At 36.7% G+C, this 24,572-nt stretch overlaps 4 protein-coding genes and 1 pseudogene across 6 annotated transcripts; 2 read left to right on the top strand and 3 right to left on the bottom strand.

Annotated features, from left to right (window-relative positions):
• On the top strand, positions 405–1,713 carry LOC18766663 (annotated as a pseudogene).
• On the bottom strand, positions 8,139–10,825 carry LOC18768074. Of its 3 annotated transcripts, none has more exons than XM_020553797.1 (5): positions 9,933–10,825; positions 9,712–9,823; positions 9,484–9,597; positions 9,278–9,362; positions 8,139–8,570 (listed from the first exon to the last, which is right to left on the bottom strand). In XM_020553797.1, the coding sequence occupies exons 1-3, from the start codon at positions 10,668–10,670 to the stop codon at positions 9,494–9,496; spliced, it is 954 nt and encodes a 317-aa protein (XP_020409386.1). In that variant the 5' UTR covers positions 10,671–10,825; the 3' UTR covers positions 8,139–8,570; positions 9,278–9,362; positions 9,484–9,493. The 3 variants fall into 3 exon arrangements, with proteins under 3 accessions (XP_020409386.1, XP_007200435.1, XP_020409387.1); XM_007200373.2 differs by having other exon boundaries at positions 8,139–8,506; XM_020553798.1 differs by having other exon boundaries at positions 8,139–8,497.
• On the bottom strand, positions 11,515–12,643 carry LOC18766836. Its single transcript, XM_007201796.2, has one exon. The coding sequence runs from the start codon at positions 12,179–12,181 to the stop codon at positions 11,741–11,743; it is 441 nt and encodes a 146-aa protein (XP_007201858.1). The 5' UTR covers positions 12,182–12,643; the 3' UTR covers positions 11,515–11,740.
• Positions 16,802–21,670, top strand: LOC18766986 (protein NPGR2). Its single transcript, XM_007201713.2, has 6 exons — positions 16,802–17,084; positions 17,639–17,922; positions 18,544–18,796; positions 19,168–20,384; positions 20,522–20,675; positions 20,905–21,670. Exons 2-6 carry the CDS (start codon positions 17,662–17,664, stop codon positions 21,231–21,233), a joined length of 2,214 nt encoding a protein of 737 aa, XP_007201775.1. The 5' UTR covers positions 16,802–17,084; positions 17,639–17,661; the 3' UTR covers positions 21,234–21,670.
• LOC18766628 (polygalacturonase) lies at positions 21,639–24,457 on the bottom strand. The gene is made up of 8 exons (XM_020570482.1): positions 23,912–24,457; positions 23,416–23,544; positions 23,179–23,340; positions 23,055–23,081; positions 22,735–22,942; positions 22,498–22,579; positions 22,143–22,371; positions 21,639–22,044 (listed from the first exon to the last, which is right to left on the bottom strand). Exons 1-8 carry the CDS (start codon positions 24,245–24,247, stop codon positions 21,826–21,828), a joined length of 1,392 nt encoding a protein of 463 aa, XP_020426071.1. The 5' UTR covers positions 24,248–24,457; the 3' UTR covers positions 21,639–21,825.

Raw genomic sequence — 24,572 nt, 5'->3', positions numbered from 1 at the left:
CTCTCTCTCTCTCTCTCTCTCTCTCTCTCTCTCTCTCTCTCTCTCATCCCATGATCAAACCTTAAATTTGCTTCTTTCCATTGTATATTTGCTATGTTCCTCTTCCCACTCATTATAAGGTAACTATATATACCTATTTTTCTTTGTAATGTTTAATATGGTTTGGTATACTTTAATCCCTTTTAATATTTGTTATTCTGAATACGATGTTAATCGAACTTTCTCTGTGGATTACACTTTAGAAAGTCTTACGTTGTTTTTACTCTTTGATTTATATATAATACAGATATGATAATTTTTCCTCATGTTTCACCTGGGTGTTGTTTTGTTATTTCCTGTTTGTGTGCGCAAAAGAAGAAGAGGTAAAAGACGGAAAGGGTTGAGACATATATGTAGCTGAAATAATGGCACACAGTTGCAAAATTGGGGAAGATTTATTGGTAAAAATTCTATCAAGTCTACCTCCGAAATCCCTTATGCGATTCAAGTGTGCGGCCAAATGGGTATGCGTTGATCAACAATCCCAGGTTCGTAGGCAACCAGCTCTCCAATTGCTTGCACAACAATCAATCAATCTTTTTGAAGCGATTAGTCCCTAATAAGGATCCGAATGCTAGCGAGACCGAATCTGTGTTCTCAGTGCTTACTTTTTGCGAGGATGTAGATGGTGGTGCGCATAGTTTTCTATTGTCTAGGGTGGAGGACATCAATGTTCCAGTTTCTATGAGTGTAATGAGTGGTGGTGAAGAACTTAGGATTGTAGGCCATTGTCATGGAATCATTTGTGTACACGTAGATAATTATAGTAAGGTGTTTTTGTGGAATCCGGCAATTCAGGAATTCAAGCTTCTTCCCTAGGAGAAATACTTTACGGATTGGGAGTCCCTAGATCAGCAGCGTGCCCCGTATCTACCATTAGATTATCGGCTCGAATGGGCCATGGGATTTGGGTATGATCCTATATCTAAAGCTTATAAAGTTGTTAACATTATATTTTATGGTTCGCAAAGGCATGCTCATACATTATATTCTGTGGTTATTTATCCTCTGAGAGTACAAGTATACACGCTGGGAAGTAGTGAAGAATCTTCTTCTTGGAGAGAGATCAAGACTTACTCTTTGGAAACAGAAACTACTTTCCTTTGGCCTGAAAGGTTCCAGATACACTTGAAGGGGATGTGTTATTGGTTGGGATCTGAGCAACAAAAGGAATTCGTGGATGTGGAGGAAATGCGATATGAAGAAAAGATTAGGCAAGTGATGGTTTCGTTTGACATGAGTGATGAGGTAGCGTTACCAAATGAGCTGCTAGACCATGATACAACTTTTTTTGGGCTTTTCGTGCGGCTTACAGTGTGGAATGAATCTTCCATAGCTCTTTGTGTTTGGCATTACAGTTATGATGTTAGTCCATACTTTGGAATGTGGCTGATGGATGATGATTTTGGTGCTTGTGTTTGGACAAAACACGCAGGTTTTGAGCTCGCATCGATCCCCATAATGGACCTCAGGGAGGGCGGATGGGCATTGGCACTCTGGAAAAGCGATGAGCTTCTTGTGGTTGACAAAGATGGATGCACAATCTGCTATAACCTCCGCACCGAAAACCGAATGTCTCTTCCTACTATACAAATTTGTATGTCGAATCTGGATCCGCCAATTGTTTATGTGAATAGTATAGTTTCGATAGGTCTTGGGAGGCAACAAACTTGAGAGATGAGAAAATCTGGCAATATAGAATTTCTTAGTGTGTCATGTACACGAGTTTGATACAACATTATGATCCAAGCTTCTAATTTCTAACAACTAATGAAAAGCACTGATTTTTTAGAAAGAAAATTCTCATCTTTTTCTCACTGTACGTACAAGAGTTTTCATTTTTTGTATGTATTAATTGATATATGCATGAAATTCATATATGATTTTCCATTTCCAGATAAACATGATGACTATGCCTGTTGCAAAACTATATGGGGATGTGCATTAAGAAATCAAAACATAGATTATATATAACACAGACTGCAAATTAAGCATTACGATCATGGTCACGATTAGTTCATCGCGTCACATAGCTACGTACACAGGTGATTGTGGATCACATTCACTGGATTAATTGCTCTGTTATCAAAGCAAATTACGACTTCCAGCAAATAGTGTTCCCCCCGACTGGATTGCTTGCAAAGGAGAAGAGGTCTGCTCCCGCCTATAAATGATCGGATGGCTTGTTCAAGGCCAGTAAAACTATATGACTTGCCTGGTTCAAGCAAGCGATTAGAAAATAGAGCATGAGGTTTGTATTGCTTCTACAAACTCCTGGCGCGTCTGCCAAAACTTGTGGTCGGAGCACTTGCCGTGTGTGTTGTATTCATATTCCCAGAAGTCCATATTTGACCGCCCACTGATGAAGCTTCGCCATGACAACTCCAGATCAGCTCGCAATTCATCATTGGAGGCTTCATTCATCTATTAACAATGGCAAAGAAAAATTCAATATCATTTCGCGCATTCATGCCAAAAAAGCACCAAAAAACTAAAACCAAAAGTAAACTAAACAAAACACGAGAAACATAACAAAAGTTGCATGCATTATTCTCAATATGTGTATTTATGTATGATAGATATTCCACATCTCTACTAAATTGTGCACCAACGCAAGGTTCATGACGATGTGTGAAGTTGCTTGGCCACAAGCCATGAATGGTAAATATCCGTGGCAGAGGTAGGATGTTGCATCCCTTTCCATTAATATTTTTGCAAAATAGAAAAGGAGACTCCTGAACAAACTGAAAGTAGTCATACTGTCCAGCAGCATTGCAGCTCATGTTTCCCCCAATGTTGAAGGAAAGAGCAATACCTAAAACCATCGCAACTATGGTCTCCGAGAATTTCATGTTTGATTTTCGCAACTATGGTCTCCGAGAATTTCATGTTTGATTTTAAGTATATTTCAACAATTTATGCTAATTAAGAAAGGGAGGGAGGGAGATATTAAGGAAGATCTCTATCGATGGAGAAGGGCGATCCATCCCAAGGATATATATATATATATATATATAACCTAAAGTCACAATCAGCATCAATGGGTCCAATTTAGACTAATTTACACTCACATGGAATGTTGTTGACATAAAAGAAAGCAAGAAACAGAAACAACATGAAATTCACATGTAGTGTTGTGTTGAGGTTGGGGGACCGCAGATCCGAAGGATAGCATAAATCTATGTCCCCTCTCTCTCTTCTCCATGTACTGAACATCCATAATAACAAGACTAGCATAGACAGGAAAACTAGGAAAGCTTTTATAAAGCATAAAAAGAGGAAAAAGCTTTTAAACGTACTTTGTTATCTAATTAACACTTGTTGAGGAAAATTTTGGGAAAAACTCTAGCCACTCTCTTCCCTCTGTGAGTCCCAATGTTAACGCAGCTTTCCTTTTCTAGCACACACGGAAGTCAACTTCACAATCTCCTCCTAGCAATTAGTTTTTCTTGCTGTAAATCGGATTGTATTCATGTCTATATTATTTCCTACCTTAAGTAGATTTTATGTATCAGTATAAATAAGGACTTTGTATAATCAGTTTAATACAAGGAAATATATTCTCTACCTAACCTAGGGTTTTCTCCCTCTCCCTTATTCGATCATCTTCTCATTTAGGTCCACCTCATGGCTTCGTCTGAATCCACCATCTCCCTCCCTAGCCCCAACTCTTCTCATTTTACCAAGCTTATTGACTCCAACTATCTCCTTTGGCTCCGCCAGCTCAAACCCTTTTTAGTCGATCATGACCTCTGGAAATTTATCGATGGCACTTATTGTCACGCCCTGGATCCGGGGGTCTGTGGAAACCCTGCGCCCAGTGCGTGAGAAAATAAAAACTAAAATAAAATAAAAAGATGCTGAAACAGGATTTAAAATAAACTTCTCTTAAAAAAATACATCTGAAATCTTACAACTTTACAAGAAATAAATAAAGCTCTACTACTCTCATCTAATTCCACCTCAATCGATTTAGTCCTCGTCTAGCCCACTAATTCATCTGAAAAATTAAACAGGATAAAGGATGAGCAACCACTGCTCAGTAAGGAATGAGACCTTACCACAATAGATTGATATAACTAAATTAAGTGACATGCAATCACATAGCGAAATAAAAAAAATTGAATGTCAAGTCAACAACAATTCATGCTTGACAACTTGCCCATGCGTCCATTCCACTTGCCCAGGCTTGACAACAGATGGCGTCCAAGATGTGTTCTTTCCCTTCTATTCTTATTTTAATTTTTCTTAAGTATTGTCCTTTATTTTCACACGCATATTTTTTATGTTTTATTTTAGGTTTTACTATTTTTATTAACTTCTTTATTTTCTTTTCCACACTTTGAGGACAATGTGTGATTTAAGTTTGGGAGTGGGATAGTAAATTTGAGATTTGAGTTTTTTTTTTTTTTTTTTTTTTTAGTCTTGTTAAAAATTTTCATTTTTAAGTTAATATCCATAGATTATTTTAAATGTTAGAACAAATGGACATGGTGAAGATCAATCTCACATTGGAGTCTTTTCTATTTATCGTTGCTTATACGTTAATTCATGAATTATACTTTGAAATTTGCACATCACACCAACATGGTTTGTGGAGAGTGAGATTGAAATACTTACTTTTTGTCCCAGTGTATTTTATTTTTTGTTCCAAAAACCAAAAAAAAAACAAAAAGAGTTAGTATGTGTTATAAAGTAATAATTGCCTTACCCAAAGCTTTTTGTTAGTAACCGGGCCAATCCTGCCTAATCAACATTGATTCTTGAGTCAAACGGTAGAGTTTTGGCATGAGGCAGGGTGGTTGGTTTCGTAGCCTTTTCAGCTTAGAGTTAATAAGTCCTTAGGGCCTAGTGCCCTAAAGTCTTAGTGATTTGGGAGTCATTGACCTAAAGCTCGCTACATGGGTTGAATCGAAAGCTTAAGGGAACCAACATTGCACAACCACCACTATTACTGGAAAAAAATAATAATAAAAATAAAAATAAGAAGAAGAAGAATGATTCTATAAGTGTGTGAAGTATGAATAAAAGGGATGAAGGGTAAAGGTTTTACTTGAGTCTCCTTAACTATGATGGTTCACTTTACACCGAAGGAAGTTTGTGAATTCTTTTCTAATCGATTCTAAATAGCTTAGAATCTATGGTGGGATTAGTTGGATCTAGTGAACAGATGTTCTAATTTTTAAAATTTGCTATGGATTGCAAATTGAATGGAAATTTTGTTTAGCTAGGTTTTATTTAAAGTTTTTAGTTCGTTAATTTTTGTGTTTGTTTTCTAGATTTGTTTCGCTTGAGGACAAGCAAAAAGCAAGTTTGGGGGTATTTTGATGGGTATATTTTATATTATATATTTAACCCCATTCTTAGTATATTTTGGTTAACATTTTGGAAGAATTTTGATACTTTGAATTATATTTTCAATATAGGACTTTCGATTTCATCTGGAGCAAAACATAATCAAATGGATGAATTTTGGAGTGATTCCAGTTATAGGACGTTCGTGAGTCACTTAGCTTGATCGTATCAAAATTTCATATTTTTTACTAAGCAGTTTTTTCCTGGTGAATAAATAAAGGAGCGATGCGCAGTGCTAGAATAATGACATTTTGGGCTTTTATTGCGTTTTTGGAGCCCAAGATGACCTCGGATGGGTTCGTGGCCTTCTGGAGAAGTGTTCAGAATATTTTTTTGTCTTGAAAACAAGCTATCTTGGTTGGATTTGGAGGAGATTTGAGGCCAAAACGTGGCTGGGCAGATTGTGGTCAGATTCTCCTAATCCAATTTGGATTTTATATCATAGTATTATTTTATTTTAACTTAGTTTCCTTGTGGGGATTGGGCAACTAGGTTTTAGGAAGTATTTAATGGTTTTCACAGCAACTTTGGGAGACTTCTTTTTGGCTTTTGAACGTGACATTGTGGAGAGCAATTACTAGGGTTTTGGAGTTCTTGTGACTTTCAGGTGTTTTCATTCTTATTCATTCGAATGATATTTTCTTGGATTTCAATTATGAATATGCTTAACTAATTTTCTTTTACTAGGGTGAAGCCTTGAACCTTAGCATGAATATGTAATTTTTATTTAATTGCTTATGAGTGTGCGCATGCATACTTTGAATTGTTAATCACTGTTTTAAATTATCTAATTGTCTTAATGCCTGATCACCATTAGGATCTTTAGAAAAATAATTTGATGCAATTTTGGTCGGAAGGTTCCCCAAAATTGACGATGGCTTCTTGTGATTAATAATTGTAATTTCACTTAAGATGAACACCACGTCTTAAGGGTTGCATAGTTTTTCAAAGGGTTTTCACAAAACTTAAGGCCATCTCCAACCATAGGGCTAAATGTAGTCCAGGGCTAAAAATTTAGCCCCCCAAAATATTAATTTTTTAAAGAATAGTGCATTGCTAAATTTTTCCATCTCCAGCCATGCAGAGCTATATTTTATGGTCATTCATATTTTATTATTTTCAGAAAGAGGAGTGGGGAGTGCTTTAATGATTGGTTGTTGAAAAGCACATGGATGGGGCCCACTATAAATTTGGCCTAGGCCAAAGCTGGGCTACATTTGGCCCGGTTGGAGGGCTAAAGGGCCAAATTTGGCCCATGGCTGGAGATGAGTTTTGCATTAATTTGGGGTTATATTTGGGATATAGTCCATGGCTGGAGATAGCCTAATGAGTCTTTCATGTTCAGATTTGATTCGAACGTCCGAACGAGTTGCATGTTGAATATACGTTCTATGTTGGAGGTTACAAGTATAATATAAATCAGGAAAACCTAACCTTCAAAGTGGCATGCGCAAATCATAAGTAATTGGTAAAAATTCATAGGATTGCTAGGTGATGGTGAAACCCTAGTGCTGTTATAAATTGGTATTTAAAACTCTTTCCTTCAATTGTAATTGTTTTTGTTTAAAATTTGTTTTTAGTATCAAACAATTTCATAATCATCTTTCTCAACTTTTAATTTTAGGTAGTTAATTGGAACTTGATTTTACATAAATTACTAAATAGTCATTGAGGAGAACGACCTTGCATGAGCATCTATACTACAATAGCCTTGTAGTATTTTATGTGATTTTAATCATATTTGCACAAGTACTAAAATATCCCATCCCATATACAGACAGACGGGATGTGAGGTTTTATTTACACGTATGTATGTATGTTAATTTATAGGCAGATAGGGCGATGGAGGAGGGCGTGGGCAGTCATAGGTGCACCATGCACAAGCAAACTTTGTGAGGAGGCTCTGAAGTTACGCAGGATCCATAGCTACTGGCATAGTGCGAGCATTCTTGCTTGCAAGCTTGGACACTGGTGCAGTCCCACGTGGTTATGCACCGAAGAGGCTCGCCTTCGTCTGATCCTTCTTCTTCACCTGCCACCACTCCCACCACTCCACTAGCTTCAACTACAAAACAACACACAACACAGCAAAAACCCAACACAAATCAAACTCCATTATAAGTATATATGGACCTCCTGCTGCTGCTGCTGCTAGGAGGACTAGGAGGAGGAGGAAGAAGCAAGCCGTGGTGGTGACGGTATGAATATGAAGAAGCTTTGCCATTTATTTCCTTCACAAAAATATATAGGTGGCTTCTTATTCTAATTCTAATTCTGACTCTAAGCATATTTATGGAGTCGTATCAACCTCAATTAGCTTCTATATGTGCCATATGCTGCTGCTGCTGCTGCTGCATTCCTTACTTGATTCCAAACCAATACATATCCAATTTTAGATATATATACATTTTTTTTTTCAAAATTTACTTGGTAAATTAAAAAAAGGAAGAGATTGTGAAGGTTTGATTCTGCCAAGAGGGATGGACAGTACAATTAACTGGAAATTGTTTCATGTATATTACATGATTTTCCCAAATACCAGGACAAAAACACTGCAGTCACCACAAGATTCACATGAGCAGGTAAAAAGAAGTTTATTTATTGCCTTTTTTTCTTTGTTATCTTATTTAAGACTTGTTTATATAGTGCCTAATCCTCTTTTATTTTTCTTTTTATTTAATTTTTTTTCCTTAAACGATCTGAATTTGATATTAACTGTAAGTTTAAAAGGACACTAGATTTAAGAAAATTAATCTCTATTTCTGAGCTCTTTCTGAAAAGTTGCGTGTATTGGTTGAATAAAAATGTACATAGTCAACAAGTAATTATATATTAAATAATGCAAAAACCATACGAAAGGGGATAACGATCTTATTGCGTTTAGTGTATCTTAAACACTTGACATACATACTTAAATTTTATCATGTCTAGCAAGCAAACCATAGCCGCACCAGCAAAAATCTTATCATGTCTAGCAAGCAAACCATAGCTGCAGATTCCACAACCTTTCAACTTTTTCCTGCAAGCTACATTTGCCCTCTTCACCATTAAAACAGTCCCATGATGCCACACACAGAGGCTGCTCACCTGGTTCTCGCATACTCTGTTTCAGCTTCCACAACGCATACAAACACACATGCAGCAATAATCAGTATCGCTTATGAGAGTCACACGTCCTAAGAGGGGAATAAAATGCGTTTGCTTAGGAAGTGAGAGAGAATACAAAAACCAAATTATAACAGTTTTATACAGCCTAGCCTATACATTACAATTGGTATAAGAATGTTACGAAAACAAAGCGTTTAGGCATATCCCAATCGTGAATACGCATGTATTTATCAGCTACCCTATGATAATATGAGTGAATAATAGGAAATTATATATGGACCTGCAGTTGCCAGGAGAACGAGGAAGAAGAAGAAACATGCGGTATGAACTTTGACATTCCTTTGACAAGAATGCATCTTTTCTAATGTAACTTTTTGGGATCTATTGTTCTCTAATTCTGAGCCTATTAATAGAGTGCCTTCACTGCCTTGCCTTGTTTGCAATTTACAAGCCGTGAATTAGTGTAATGATATATCATATCCATGACATTTGCTTCTAGTACAATTGGTCCATATTCCACAAGAAGCTCATGAGTGAAGAATGCATTGAAATTACAGCTAACCAATTCCCACTCTGTACCTAATTCTTTTTATTGTGCAAATTTAGCATCTTGTATAATCACTGACATTGTAGGAGTGAGCTCCATTAGGTTCGTTTCATATAAAAAATTATATCAGTATGGTCAAAGAAAGATATCATCAAACACAAATGACAATAATTCATTACCTAATTAACACCCATTCAAAATCAATACCCAGGGATCATCAGCTTATACCTGCAAATGCAACCTGCTCTCGATTTTGCTCCATGCTTCCAAGCTCTGAATTAACCAATGCTTTCACCAGCGCATAATCTGAAGCCTGGAGGGCAAAAAAACATTAAAACAGATGTTGAAGCCATCAGGAAGAACTCATAATCAAGCTTCAAGCATAAAGAAACAAAAGAAAAAACAAACATTACTGCATTCAGATTCTTAAGTACCAGATTGCCACTAGTAAGGTGGAGATAGCTCCTTGACATCAATCCAGGAAGGCCTCTTTGCATTGTAGTAGAAATGCGCTATCATTGGAACCAATTCTTCTGCTGTTCGAATCTCTACAAAAACAAAACAAACTTAATATCATAGGAACAACTTGCAAAAGTATATGATCCATGCTTTGGTTCTAGCTAAAAAAAAGCACTGATTTTTTAAGGAAAATAACTTCTCACCTTTCTCTCTGTACAAGATCCTGTTTCCTCGTAGAAACAAAATCTGAGGACATTCTTTAACTTTGAGAGCATAAGCCAAATCTCTCTCAATATTAATGTCTATCTTAATCGACTGTTGAATACAAAAACAGAAATTGGAGGTAAAGTTACAATCTTTAACAACAATCATCCAAAAATCATTGCAAAAAATGAAAATGACGAGTCTGATAAAACACACATACCCGAGGAGGCAAGCGATCTTTGGCATCCCAATAGACCTTGACCGCCTTTTCGAGCTCTTTCAAAGCCTTCCAGTTATCGCTTGCTCTGTTGTACCTCTCAAAAACAAGAACCAGAAGCGGACTTGGATGAAATGCAAAGCTTTCCCATTCCAAGCAATTAATCTCCTTCACCCAATTATCTTCAACCTCACCTTCCCAATCAAGCTCAACCCCATTGTCACCCACCACGTTCCTTATCGGGTGATTCTCAAAGTACTCCGAAGCCCTAATCCCCCACCCCACGTCAGCATCCAAAGGCCAATCCCTACTCTCCTCTTCAACCACCATGCTCTTCTCTCTTCCAAAACCCTCATCTTCTTCATCGTCGTCAACTTTCCTCTTCATCACTTCTTCTTTCTTCTCAACAATTTCTGGGTTCTGCTCTCTGATCGATGCAAATGTTCGATCAAGTGACTCCCGCACGTAATCTTCCACCGCCGCCGCCTCGCTTCTACGCCCACGCCGAGGCTTCCTCGGAATCGTCGTCGGGAACGTCTCGCCTTGCTCTTCATCTTCGTCTTCAGAAGTTTCAATTTTTCGGCGGCGAGGTTTCGGTTTTGCGTTGGAGCTCGGTTTAGGATGGGGCTCCGAATCGGATTTTTTCGAGATTGCCAAGCAAGAAAGAGAGTTTAGAGCGCGGGTACGGTGCACAGAGGCGGGAGGCAGTATGGGCGGGAGGCAAGTTTGAAAGCTCAGCATTTTTTGGTGCTTTTTTTCAGTGGTGAATCAGACTCTGCACCCCAAGTGTTTGTGAAAATGCCACACCTAATTCAGCTGTGAATTCCGTTTTTGTTTTTCCTCCCTCGTTTTTCTCTTCTTCCCTCTTCTCCTGTAAAGTCTTGATGACGCCTCAGATGTTGAAGTAGTTACCTGAAAACGGCCGTGTTTTGTTAACCAATTTCAATTTCAAGTACTTGCAATTTGGTTTGCCTGCACCACATGAGCAGATGGGACCCACATCCTTGTTGAATAAAGTTGTGAGTCTCATTTATGCCAACGTCGGCTTTTTTAACATATTATTTGACGGATTCGACCGCGAGGGATAATGCGAAACACAAAATATTGATTTTTATTTTTTTTTGGGTCAAGACACAAAATATTGATATACAGTGTAAAATGAGTCACTTTGTAAGGAGATTAATCATGCTTTCAAAAGGCACTAGAGCAATTAAGCTTATCATAATTTACAACCTTCAATGAAACTCATTTAAATTCGTAACCTAACAAATAAAGTTAGATGTACAAATCGAAACTCAATACATACACATTATATGAAAAATATTACTGTCAGTCGTATACATAGCCACATATGAATTCTTTTCTATTGACGAGGCGCCCACGCATGAATGAAAACTTGATTTTAGCGTTGATGAGTGAGTAAATGATTAATTTGCTTCCGATTGACATCTCACTTGATAATGATAATGTAACTTAAGTGTGATTAGATGTAAATGTTATTTAGGTGTGGCATCTCTATTATTGGTTAAGGTCAATTTCAATATTTACAGATGTTCTAAATATGATGTTATAGCAAAATAATCAAAGAGTAATTGCTCAGAAAATTTCCCATTTCTATTTTAAATTGAAAAGCGATTTTATCAAACATTCATAATGCATGCCTACCTACAACCCCTGCGAGCACATACATACATTCATACATTTTTGCCCGCTACAAGAAAGAAAAAAAAAAGGGAAAAAAAAATGTAATTTCCATATTTGAAAGCCAAAATGCCCAAATGGGTTTCTGCCCTTTTTAGCTCCCATCTGCCTCACAACTGTAAAACGCGAGCGAGCTGAGTTGGGTTGACAATGCCAGCTAAGTGGGCCCCATCCGTCTTCAGCAAATCAGCAACTTCCACGTATCTCTCCAAGTTCTCAAGATTCGGCTCGGCTCCCGAACTCGGCTCGGCTTCATCACCCGGAGGCCCTGGGGCCGGCTCGGCTTTGTATGTGTCCCACGACTGCCCTAGGAGGGTGCCCTTGGTTAGGAACTCGTGCGCCAAATAGCCGGCGAGGAGTTGGTCGGACGAAGCCGGCTCCGGTGGACTGTTGGAGCCGGCTTGAGGCGGTGGGGCCAGCTTGAGCATCTTTGTTGTTGTTGACTGGTGGAGCGCGTCGAAGCCACTCTCCTTCTCTTTGCGCTTGTTGTTATTTGACGCATTGGTCGTCGAAATCCGACGAGGTGGCAAACGCATCGTTTTGGTGTTCATGATGGCTATCTGGGTGCATGCCACGTGTGCAGCAGCAGTTCATGAAACCCACCACAAATCCAACCCAGAAGGAAATTTTTTATGAAAAAAAGGATAAATCTGATAAAACTTGTTTGGTAAGTAGGGGAAAAAAACAAAACAAAACGTCCAAATGGAGGGGTAAAACGGTAAATTAACAGTAAAAAAAAATTAGAAACTGACTGTAGGATGAAAAATCCTAAAAACAAAAGCAGATTTAGGAAAAATCAGGACCCACCCAAAAAAATAAAAAAGAAAAAGAGAACGGGAGGGCAAAGGTTTTGGTGGGAGAGAAGAGACCGTACGGACAATTAACCGGAATCTGGAGAAAGATTGTTGCAAACAAAGAGACAAGAGAGAAAAAGAGAAAGAGGGAGAGAGAGAGAGAGAGAGGGAGAGGGAGAAAGAGAGGAGGAAAAAAATATGGTATAGAGGAATGGGAGGAGGGGTTGAGTTCTCTGTATTTATAGATGTGGAATTGAACGATTGCCCCTTGTTCTCTCACGAAACTACGAGAATACCCTGATAGATAGAATGACAAATATACCCCTAGGTTCTTCGGAGGTTAGGGGTTGGCTAGTCCAAAACTAATTAGATTCCTGTTTAGTCACAATTAATGTTAGTTTGCGTGCCACACCAAAGTTTGTTCATTGTGGCAAATCGATGTGGCAAAAATTCACTTCATCCTTGATAATTCGGATGTAATATAAAATGGGATGAATTTTCTAAAATTTAACATTAAACTCATATTTTTTTCACCATTTATATTGGGTTAGGTTTCACCTAACCTAAGGGTAAGTCTGCACTCAAATCCTAATCAGTTTGGGATAATAATAGGTTTCCTATTAGTAATTAAGATAATTTATCATAGTTATAGTCCAAATGGGATATGGACTTGAGATATGTTAGCATAAATAACACAAATATTGAATGAAATGAATGACTATAAAAAGAAGAATAGACTTATTTTGTCAATGAGGATTGGTTGAGTTGGTAAGGATCATTCTCTTCGCTACCAAGACATAGATTCGAGTTTCACTAACGACAATCCATCTTAGTAGATAATCTATAAAAACTAAAAAAAAAAAGACTTATTTTGAGATTAAAAACATATTTAATTAGAATTATATGAAGATTTTCTTTTAGTTTTAAGTTTCCTGACTTGTTATTGTATGTGTGGTTTTCAAATTGTAGTTTTTTTTTTTTTTATTCCAACCTTTTTGTCATAGACTTATGTAACACGTTTAACTAATACCTCTACCATCAATCATTTGGAACAACTAATCATAGTTTGTGGTAAAAGGATGTAAATGTTTTCAACTTTAATGGCATATGACATGAACCCCGAAAATTCTTGATATAATATCAGTGGTAATATTGTAGAATCAATCAATTCTAAATTGCGAAAAACGAAGGTCGAGTTAACACTTGGGTCAAATTAACCTCACGTTCAATAAAACTACTCAAAAGTCAAATTAACCTTGTGTTTAAGAATATATTCGTGTTGTATTCCTATTGTTCAATACTTGAAAACCTTGACAATTAAATTATTTTCTAAGTAATCTATGTTGCTTTACGACGATTCTTTTTGGCATGTGAAACAACTTTGTCGTTGGAGCGCAAAATTTTGGGTCATCTAATTAATGTTGAGAAGCAAGACATCATCTTTTGCTTGTGACCAATGAAGGAGGAGGTACTTGCGAAAAAATACAATGATGGTAGGAATTCAAGAAATTGCAGGAGAATTTAGAAATAATATTGTACATTCTTTTTTTCCTATTGGGATACTACGTTAATTGGCCATTTTTTTATTTTTTATGTTTATAAGCAATGGAATCCTGGGCTGCAAATTCTATGTTTCATGGCTTTTTTCATGAGCCACAATCACTCCATCATGGGCATGATAGTGGGTGATCATGCGGGCTTTGCCATGTGGCATGAAACATGCTAGCTTTTGATCTTGGATACATGACATGTTTACCCTAATAGGCCTTGGCCATCAAGTCCCACTAATTCCATGATTTCATTCATGTAGTCATTGAGAGAAGATAGAAAATATGTATCTTGATTGCAGCAACTTTCTCAAGGTTAGGATGCTAGTGGATTGATTTCTTGGGAGTAATTTTTGCTCCCACATTTACAAACATACAAAGACATGCTAATTAATCTTAGCACTATGAAGTTTTCCACAAAATATATATCAAGAACGGACAACTTTTAAGACATTTTGGATATAAATGAACTTTTATTTCGTTAATAGATATGGTGATTCAAACTTTTAATATGTTCTAATTTTAAAAAAAAAAGAAGTACCACTTTATCAACAACTCGTTATTGAATATATATGATTTTCAAGTGAATTTATTTAATTCAATTCAATTAAATTGTCTTATTCCTTCTTATTTTCCTTCTTTTAAAATTTCCACATTGTTTTTTTGAAGCCACATTATTATTTGTGGCCGGTGAACTTGAAAAGTTTAGATAACATAAGACAAATATGTGGAAGAAATCTGTCCGTTGTATGCCAAAACAAAAGTTAAGGTTGGGGAACAAGTCAGCGCCACTAGATAACTGAGGCGACAATGTATAAAATCTATCTGCACTTGAAAACCATAACTAGATATATCAGAAGACGGTTAGCAACCACATCTTCATGTTTGATTAGTTAATGATCCGTGATTGTTGATAGTATTATGAAAAGATATTTGGTGGGCAGGATTTGTTCCCCGTTGTATATTTCGTACTCTTATTTAATCATTTGAGTATAAATTTGATTAGAGGTATGAATTTGCAAACTAATAGTCTCAAATTCGAACTCCATGACATCTTAATAACGTGTGTGAGAAAACTCTCTCCCAATTCATAACTTTGGCAAAATAAAAAGGTACTAATTTCACCCACTTTTTAATACCCCATAAATGGCAAGTGTATAATTTATTGTCGCATAAATGGGGTTGATTTAGTCTTTATGTTTGGTTATTGGAAAAAGTCACTTTGACTCATGTAGTTTGTTTAGTTTTCTACTTTGGTCTATGTAATTTTAACTTTGGCATATAGTTTAATTATATCACAATTTAAAACACATACAAATTTTTATAAAATTCCATAAAAAAGTTCGTCCCAAATATCATTCCATGTATGTGCTTATTCCGTCGAAAAATTGAACATGTCTTTGAATTGCAACGTATATTAAATTATAAGAGTCAAATTACTAAATATGCAGCAAACTATAGAGATGAAGAGTGATTTTTTGTCTTTATTTACTTAGAAAAAGGAATATATATATTTTTTAAAATTTAAAATTGTGGTAAACCGGAAATATAAGTGCTTGTTTGATAACCATTTCAATTTAGTTTTTAGTTTTCATTTGTTATGCTAGTAATATAGAAGAAAAAGAAGAAGAATGAGAGTGGAGATGAGATTGAGAGGGAAGATGAGAGGAGAGGATGAGAGCAGGGGCGTCTTTGAGATATTAAGGGCCCTGTGTAAAATGAGTAATGGAGCCTCTTAAAACAAAATCTTCAACAAAAATATTAGAATTGGACCATATATATTGATAGCAAATTTGCAACTAAAACTCACCAAAAGATAGTCACATTAAATAAAAATTATCCGACAAATAATTAATGAATTTTCTTGGATCAATAACTATACTATCAAAGTTTTACCTCAATTTGTCTTGATCTTATAATGATGAACTCGTTGATTTGGGAAATTTCTTCAATTATGATTTAGAAAAAGGCAGGGAAAACTCTAAGTATTTGAGAGAGAGAATTGAGCTTGATTCATGAAACTTTCAAAAAAAGGCCACATGGCTTATGACAGTTGGGGGAAAAGAAAAATAAACTTGAATGCTATATAAGGGTTGGGCTATGTTATATATTATATTAATATATTCTGTATTCAAAGTTTTTGTTTTTTGTTTTGTTAATGTGACTAGTATGGAATTTTTTTTTTCGGCCTGCAAAGTTAGTGGCATATTTTAATGTAGTATATGTTATATTATTAATATTATATTAGTATATTAAACTAATCCCAATATGATATTTTTTTTATTTAAAAGAAAAATCTAGCCTCAATAAAATAATAATATTTCATGCAGTAATATAATGTTTTTGGGGCCCTCTTGGAAGGGGTCCTGTGCATGTGCTCACTTTGCACGCCCCAAAAATCGTCACTGAATGGGAGGAGGAGTAACAAAAGTGAAAATAAAAAATAAAAAATGAAATTTACTTCAAATTGTTTTCACTTTTGTTATTCATTTTTTTCATTCTACCCTCTCATCATTTCTCTTAATCTTCTTCTTACTCACATTCTCACTCATATTTTTCTCTATATTCTAACATCAAAAAATAAAAAATAAAAAATAAAAATAAAATTGTTATCAAACGACTCAAATTAATGAAAAACGGCTCAAACTAATGGAAATATGGTAAAGAAAAGGAGAAATAACTGTTGACTTTCGTACAGTGTAGTTAAATACCGTTAATGCCAACGAAGCGTCTTAAAACGCATTCCACGTGGCGAACAATCAGCCTCAGCCACGGTGGTAAAAGTAAATGAGATGCTACACGCGGCGGGACCCAAAAAGGAATTTCCCAATTCCCGAAAACCCCAACTTTTTATTTTGTTTATTCTGAGTTCCTCAATTTCTTAACCCCTAGAAAATCTTCAAGCTTACGCTTCAATTCAAAATTCCATGCCCTCTTCTCACCCAAATCACCTACTGAAGAAGCAAACAAGGAAAAGAGAAGAAAAGGAAGATTCAAAAGAACCCATCAAAGGAGGGTTTTGTTGGAAATAAAATTGAAGTGATGAGTAATGCATTGCTGTTCATGTCATGTGAGCTCTTAGCCTCTGCTTTTCTGCTTTGCACAAACAAAAGGTGATTGCTTTTCTTTTTCATTGGTTATTTATACAATTTAAGGTTGTTCTGTCAGTTTCTAGGGTTCGGAATTTCCATTTGGCTCTAGTAATTTGTCATGGTTTGTCTTTCTAATTGATGCCATTTGAGGGTTATATGTGGGTGAGGCTGAAATTTGATGATGCTGTTGGACTTTATCAAGTGTGACTGATGGGTTTTTGGGTTTGATAGTTATTGTTTTCTGTGAGTGATAAAGTTAGGGTCTTGGCCTTGAATTTTGGTAAATTTATATCTTTATTATTGAAGAAAGTTTCTTCATGTTAATTTTCATTTGTATTCTCTTTTCCAGTGTTAAAATTATGGTTCCCGAAATTTTTTGTTCCATCATATGTAGGATTAGTTAGTTGTTGGGTTCTCATAATTACTTCTTTTTTAATGCAAAAGTTTGAGCGATTGCCTGATTGATCTTTATCTTAATCTGATCATGGTCTAAAAGTTATCACTTAACTGTTGTAATGAGCATGTTCCAATTTCACTCACAAAGGTTCTGAATTACTGTTGGTGGTTGGTTGAAGATTTTGGACCACTGTGAAGCATTATGAGGAGGAGTAGAACTGAAAAGGGGAGGAGGGGTAAATCTACGCGGAACTTTGGAAAGGTAATGAAGTGCCTCTGCTCTGGAGAGCAATTAAGAGCAGCAGATGAAATGGTTCCTTCAGAAAATGAATCCCTTGCAACCAAGGATCGTACAACAAGTGAGTCTTCATCTCGAGCTGTCGAGGTTACAAAGAAACCACACACTGGCAATATAGAAGAAGCTGAGTCATCTCTGCGTGAGAGTGGATGCTTGAACTATGAGGTTTGTTTGCTTTAAAAATTGCTTATCCGTTGAACCACCTGTTTTCTTCTTTTCAATTTCAATTTCAATTTTTTTATATATTTTTTTTAACTCCCCGGAGGTAAACTAATAAAACTGAAAGGATTTTGATAAATAGACATTAAACTGATTGTTGTCAAACCCAGTTTCCGTTGCCTTTTCATTCTATTATCCTCAAATATATGAGTATTTGGTCATAATGATCAGGATTTCCACATAGACCCTTACAAATCGTTCATCTCCATCATGAACAGAGAGGTGAAGTCATTGCAACTTTTGACAAACCTTCCTGGATCAATGTGTCACTCTGCATAGATTAAGGCTGTTGTTCGGTTCATAAAATAGTCCTACTTTTAGGCCCTTCGCATACTAAAGGCTGTCCGTTGACCTTTTAGGGAGAAAACTAGGTATCCCAGGAGGAGGCTATCGAGGATAATTAAATGCAGCCAATTGTGGTTTTGCATGCCAAAGCATGTCAGTCAGACTCTCACAATGAAAAGCAGAGTTCTTTGCCTTAGGAGCCTGTCTGAAACAATGCAGTCTTTGTATTGGTGACCCTGGAAGTTGTTTGTGTATTTTAAAGCTTAACATTTGAATTTTCAGGAAGCAAGAGCGTTATTAGGAAGATACGAATATCAGAAAGGAAACATAGAAGCTGCTTTACATGTATTTGAAGGAATAGATATTGCTGCATTGACTCCGAAGATAAAAAATACCCTTGCCAGAGTAGGTGAGCGGCGTAGGAGGCGTTCTCAAAGTTTTTCTACCCCGCCAATGTCTATAAATGCTGTAACTTTACTTCTGGAAGCAATACTTCTCAAAGCAAAATCATTGCAGGATCTTGGGAGGTTTAAAGGTACTGTTAATATGCTGGTTTACATATTTTTCATTCTTGCTTGTAGAATCTTGGATTATGTGAGACTGTACATAATTGTAACCTGCACTCATTTATTTTAGTGAGGCGGTTTAGTTTTTGGTCAGTTTACCTTTACTGATAAAAAATTAGTACGCATTAATTTTGTAAGAATATAATAGGCTTTTAAGACATTTTGTAATGATGCCACCGTCAAACAATTTCAATTTAAAATAATGCTCTGTTATGCTTCTTCACCATAATATTGAGTGTTTTACTTGGGATGGGTAAAGAAAAAGAAGGAATTTGTGAGCTTTACCTGATAATCAGAGCATCATCGTGTGGCTTATGTATATCTTCAATCATTCTTGCAGAAGGTGCTCAATCTTGCCAGGTTATTCTGGATGTTGTTGAATCTTCATTACCAGACGGCTTGCCTCAAAACTTTGTTGCTGACTGTAAATTGCAGGAGATTGTAAGTAAGAGTGTTGAGTTGCTCCCAGAATTATGGAAACTTGCTGATTGTCCGCATGAAGCTATCTTGTCCTACCGACGGGCTTTACTCCATCATTGGAACCTTGAGGTAGAAACTACTGCAAAGATTCAGAAGGAGTTTGCTGTTTTTCTTCTTTATAGTGGAGCTGAAGCAAGCCCCCCAAACTTCCGCTCCCAAATGGACAGTTCATTTGTACCCAGAAACAGTTTAGAAGAGGCTATTCTTCTGCTAATGATTCTACTTAGAAAAGTGTGTCTTAAAAGAATTCAGTGGGATCCATCAATCTTGGATCATCTTTCGTTTGCTCTATCTGTATCAGGGGATACCAGGGCTTTAGCTAGTCAAGTTGAAGAATTGTTACCTGGGTTTATGGATCGGAAAGAAATATTCTACAAACTAGCTCTCTGCTACTACGGAGCAGGTGAGCATTCAGTTGCTTTAAATCTACTGAGGAGATTGTTGAGTAAAAGCGAGGATCCAATGTGCTTTCCAGCTTTGTTATTGGCATTGAAGATATGTGGGGAAAACCCCAGTCATGCAGAAGAAGGGGTAGGTTTTGCCCTTAGAGCCATGCAAAGTGTGGATGGTAAGTGTGATCATTTGAAAAGTACCGCCGCTTGTTTATTGGGCATATCACTTTCAGTGCATTCTAAATCAGCGGTTGCTGATTATGAGAGAGTGAAAAGACAGGCTGAGGCACTTCAGGCCCTGGAAACTGCTGGGAGAATGACAACAATGAGTGACCCTATTATTCTTTACCATCTCAGTCTAGAATATGCTGAGCAGAGAAAGTTGGATGCTGCACTTGATTGTGCTAAGCAAATGTTAAAGCTGGAAGGTGGGTCTAATATTAAAAGTTGGTTATTGTTGAGCAGAATACTGTCAGCTCAGAAACGGTTTGTGGATGCTGAAACAATCATAGAGGCTGCTTTGGATCAGTCAGGGAAATGGGAACAAGGTGAATTACTGAGAACCAAAGCGAAACTTCAAACTGCACAGGGTCAGTTTAAAAATGCCATTGCAACATACACTCAACTTCTCGCTTTTCTTCATGTTCAGAGTAAAAGCTATGGTTATGGGAACAAGCTTCTAAAGGTGCATTATTTGATTACTTTTCCCATTTATTAAGAACTATTTGAAAAACAAGTTGTGAATGGATGTCTCTTTCATATACCTTTGATACTTGAATTGTTCCACTGCAAGTAATCTTCTGTTGTTTTATTAAATGACAGAGTAATGGAAATTTTTCTGGAAGGTTGGAATTGGAAATATGGCATGATCTGGCATATGTCTACATAAATCTTTCACAATGGAGTGATGCTGAGATTTGTCTTTCCAAAGCTAAAGCCATAAATGCTTACTCTGCTAATAGATGTCATGCCACAGGTAAATTCAGACACTCACTTGGTTTGTGTGTGTGTCTGTGTGTTTTTTCTTATATCTTTCAATCAGTTCTTTCGTGAACTGCTCTGGTTCCCTGTGTACTAACTATTAGATCACTCACCAATTAATAATTGAGAACGAAATATATGTATCCCTCTACATTTGTGTTTGTGGAAACTTCTCCTGGCATAGTGTGTAGTGCTAAAGATGTGGACCTTTATCGATTTTGCAGGTGTGCTTTATGAAACGAAGGGCCTCTATAAAGAAGCTCTAAGAGCTTTTTCAGAAGCTTTGGATATTGACCCTTCCCATGTACCGAGCTTAATCTCTACAGCTGTTGTCCTCAGACGGCTTGGTGATCGCTCAAACCATTTGTACACTGTTGTCCGAAGCTTTCTGATGAATGCATTAAGTCTTGATAGAACGAACCATTCTGCATGGTATAACCTTGGCCTACTCTACGAATCCCAGGGCACCCCATCTTCTTCATTAGAGGCTGCGGAATGCTTTGAGGCTGCAGTCTTTCTTGAAGAGTCTGCTCCTGTTGAACCCTTCAGATAGCCACACATACGTTCATGCAAACCTTTCTCAACTTCAAAACCATTTCCTGCATACAAAAAGATCCATTTTCTGATTTGGTTGAGTTACCATTCTCAGGCTGCGTCATACGGTCGGGATAAAAGTATAGATATATCGAATCCGGCTACACAGTGATGACTGCATCACCCCAATATAGTAACTATTTTATACAATGCCTTTGCTTGTATGGAGATCTTTGTTCTCCAATGTAGTCTTAAACTATATTGTTGTAACTTTCTTTATTTTTTTAATACCACTTTTTCATATTTATATTTTTTTATACAAGGCTATGGTGCCTGCGGAGAAACCTTGGTTGTAATGTAAAGCTATCTATACGGATACCCAGTGGGTTACTAGTACTTTGATGCCAACAAACAAAAGTACAAGTGAAAAAAAGAAGACACTTGGGTTGTATAAAAGTAACTTGTATCAAAGTTGTATCTTTTCTTTACGTATGCTTATTCACAATGACTATATGATCATATAATTACAACAGAGAAACAATTATTTATGTGCTATTGGGTACAAGAATACATGATTTACAGTCCACAAACCTAATTTCATAATCCCTTTTTTAATTTACTAATCCCCAAGAACATCGAGGAGAGACAGCGCCTTTGTACGCAGGTTTAACATTGTTGCATTTGGCTCTTGCATTTTGCAGTTGAATATTTTGAAGCACAATGCCTTGACATGGAACACTTTGGCTGCAATTAAATGTTATGGCATCAGTTGAAGCACTTGTCCCTCTTATGTTCTGGTACAACACATTTTTCACTTGAACTGCCGACCTCTGCAATATATTACAAATCAAACAAGGAGGGTCGATTAAGTTTCCAGTGTAGGACAAATTAATGAAGGGATTAGATACCAATTAATGAAATTAATTACCTGTCGTGTACAATCCTTGTTTTTGTGGTCACAATAATTTTGGTCTATGATGATAGGGTTAGTCACATCATTCATTTCCACATTCTGGAAAACAATATTGCTTGCACTGCCTGAACCTCCCTGCCATGTCTTGATCCTAACTCCATTTGAGGTACCAGAAATCTTAGCCCCATTCACAAATACTCCTGAAACATGGTCATTTGCATTGTCTTCTCCCAAGCTACCAATACTAATCACATCCCATGGAATCAAAATAATAAAAAATAAAAACCATTAACATTATGTTGATAATATTTAAAATGACAATTTCAATTTTGGGTCTTGAAGAAGTTGGAGTTTAGAGTTGGAAATTAACCTGATTCCATGGCCTGGTCCACAAGTTATGTCTGTAGCTTGCACTCTTTGGGACCCACTTACAATAGAGATGCAATCATCACCTTCAATTCAAACAACATGGTTTAATTAGTTTCAATTGATAATCATATCTGTGTATGTGTGTATATATACAAAAATTCTCTTATGCGGACGTTCTTCGGACATTATTATGTGCGGATGAGAGAATAATTGTATATATTTATATATATATATGTACCTGTTCCTATAACAGAGCTTGAGATGGTAATGTTCTTGGTATTTGTGATATGAATTCCATCAGTATTAGGACTATCTTCTGGTGCAGTTACTGTAAGATGGGAAGCTTCAACATTTTTACAATTTTGAAATCTAACATGCATTTGCTGTGCGTCTTGGATCTTCAGATTCTTCACCACCAAGTTATTGCACTTGTTGAAGGTCACAGCCTGCACCCAAGGCATGGACATGAACAATTTTTAACTTCAAACTTCATTAATGGCACTAATTATAATTAGAAAAAAGCGCATAAATTTTTTAATTAGAGGATTGTATACGTACCGTGGGGGCCTGTTCGTTGCAGGGGGGCTGTGAATCAATTGAAGAGATTCTAATTAGTACGTAAGTTAATTTTACAAGTTTTCATAGTTGAATAGAGCAAATTAATCTAGGGTTTAATTAGTACCTGAGGCTTTCTTTTGCATGAGTTTTCCCACCATCTATTTCCATTGCCATTGATGGTTCCAGGACCTACAACTAACAAGCTTTGGACGTTGTCAAAGATAAGCCAATGCGTGACATCTTTGTAGACTGACCGATCATCTGATGCTTCTATGGTTCCATATATCTGAAATTTTCCAAACAAGCAACATTATGCTTATGGAAACATCCAAAATTAATTAAACACATTAATCTCAATTACCTGCATTGTTAGATGAGATTTGCAGGGGCCCGAGAATTCGATCGGCCTAACAAGATAGGTCTTTTGTGGCACCACAAGAACTATGGCTCCATTGGAAGAACAAGCTGCCTTCCACGCCTTCTCAAATGCCTGAATGAACTCAGTATGTACATGAAGAAACAAATTAAACATTACCTTCAACACAAATTCTATTAAAACAAGCGCATAATTATTTGTACCACGTTTACTAATCATATTTACTCACGAACTCATGTAAAGAAACAACATATTATCTTAATGGGTTGGATATGAAACTATCAACTTTTACAATAATTTCTACGAACATTATTGGTTACATCATTCGCAAAACCAAACAGAAATTGTGACCGCCAAGGTTGTTATTAGTTAATGTGGTCATATATTTATCTATATATATAAGTGTGTGTGCGGCATTAATTACTATATGAATATTCTAATATTAACAAGCCTATAAGCCCATCATCTATTATATTTATACCCGTGTGTCATCGGCACCATTTCCTTTAGCTCCAAAATTAGCAACACTAATCGTTTTGACCGAGCTTGATGACTTGCTGCCGGCCGCTCTTTCGAGCTTCCTCGAACTGAAGAGCTGAGCTCTTGGCTTGATGAATTCCATGAACTTGACACCTTCAATGGTGTTCATGTTTGAAGGATGAGCTCTAGAATTATAGCCAGACTCTTTTTCATGGTCAACAAAACTATGAAGTGAGTTGACCTCTTGGAAACCACTACTGTAACATGAAGCAGCACAGAAAGAGACAACAACATAGAACAAGACCAAATGTTTTTGCAGAGCCATTGTTTGATGCATCCTCTTTTGTGTGTGTGTGTGTGTTTTTTTTCGTGTGTAAAAGAGGGGCAAAACAATCCAAAAGGCTGGTTTTTTAAGCAAATGCTATGTGATGGGATGTCAGAACGTAGGTTTGTAGGCTATGAATGAATATTGATGTTCAAAGTGATGATTTGAATGTCATAAGGAGGTTTAGGTATTTATAGACAACGAGAGAGAGAGAGAGAGAGAGAGAGAGAGAGAGAGAATATTGGCTATGGGTTGAGAGGTATGGGGTCTTGGACATTGAGAGATTGAGACGAAATGATCTCTTCGGGCGGACTATGACTTTTGCTCCATGCAGGCC

Source organism: Prunus persica, chromosome G8 (assembly GCF_000346465.2).
Source record: "Prunus persica cultivar Lovell chromosome G8, Prunus_persica_NCBIv2, whole genome shotgun sequence".
NCBI classification, from domain to species: domain Eukaryota; kingdom Viridiplantae; phylum Streptophyta; class Magnoliopsida; order Rosales; family Rosaceae; genus Prunus; species Prunus persica.
Note: the sequence above shows the minus strand (reverse complement) of the source record. Positions and strands in the feature narration are given on the sequence as shown.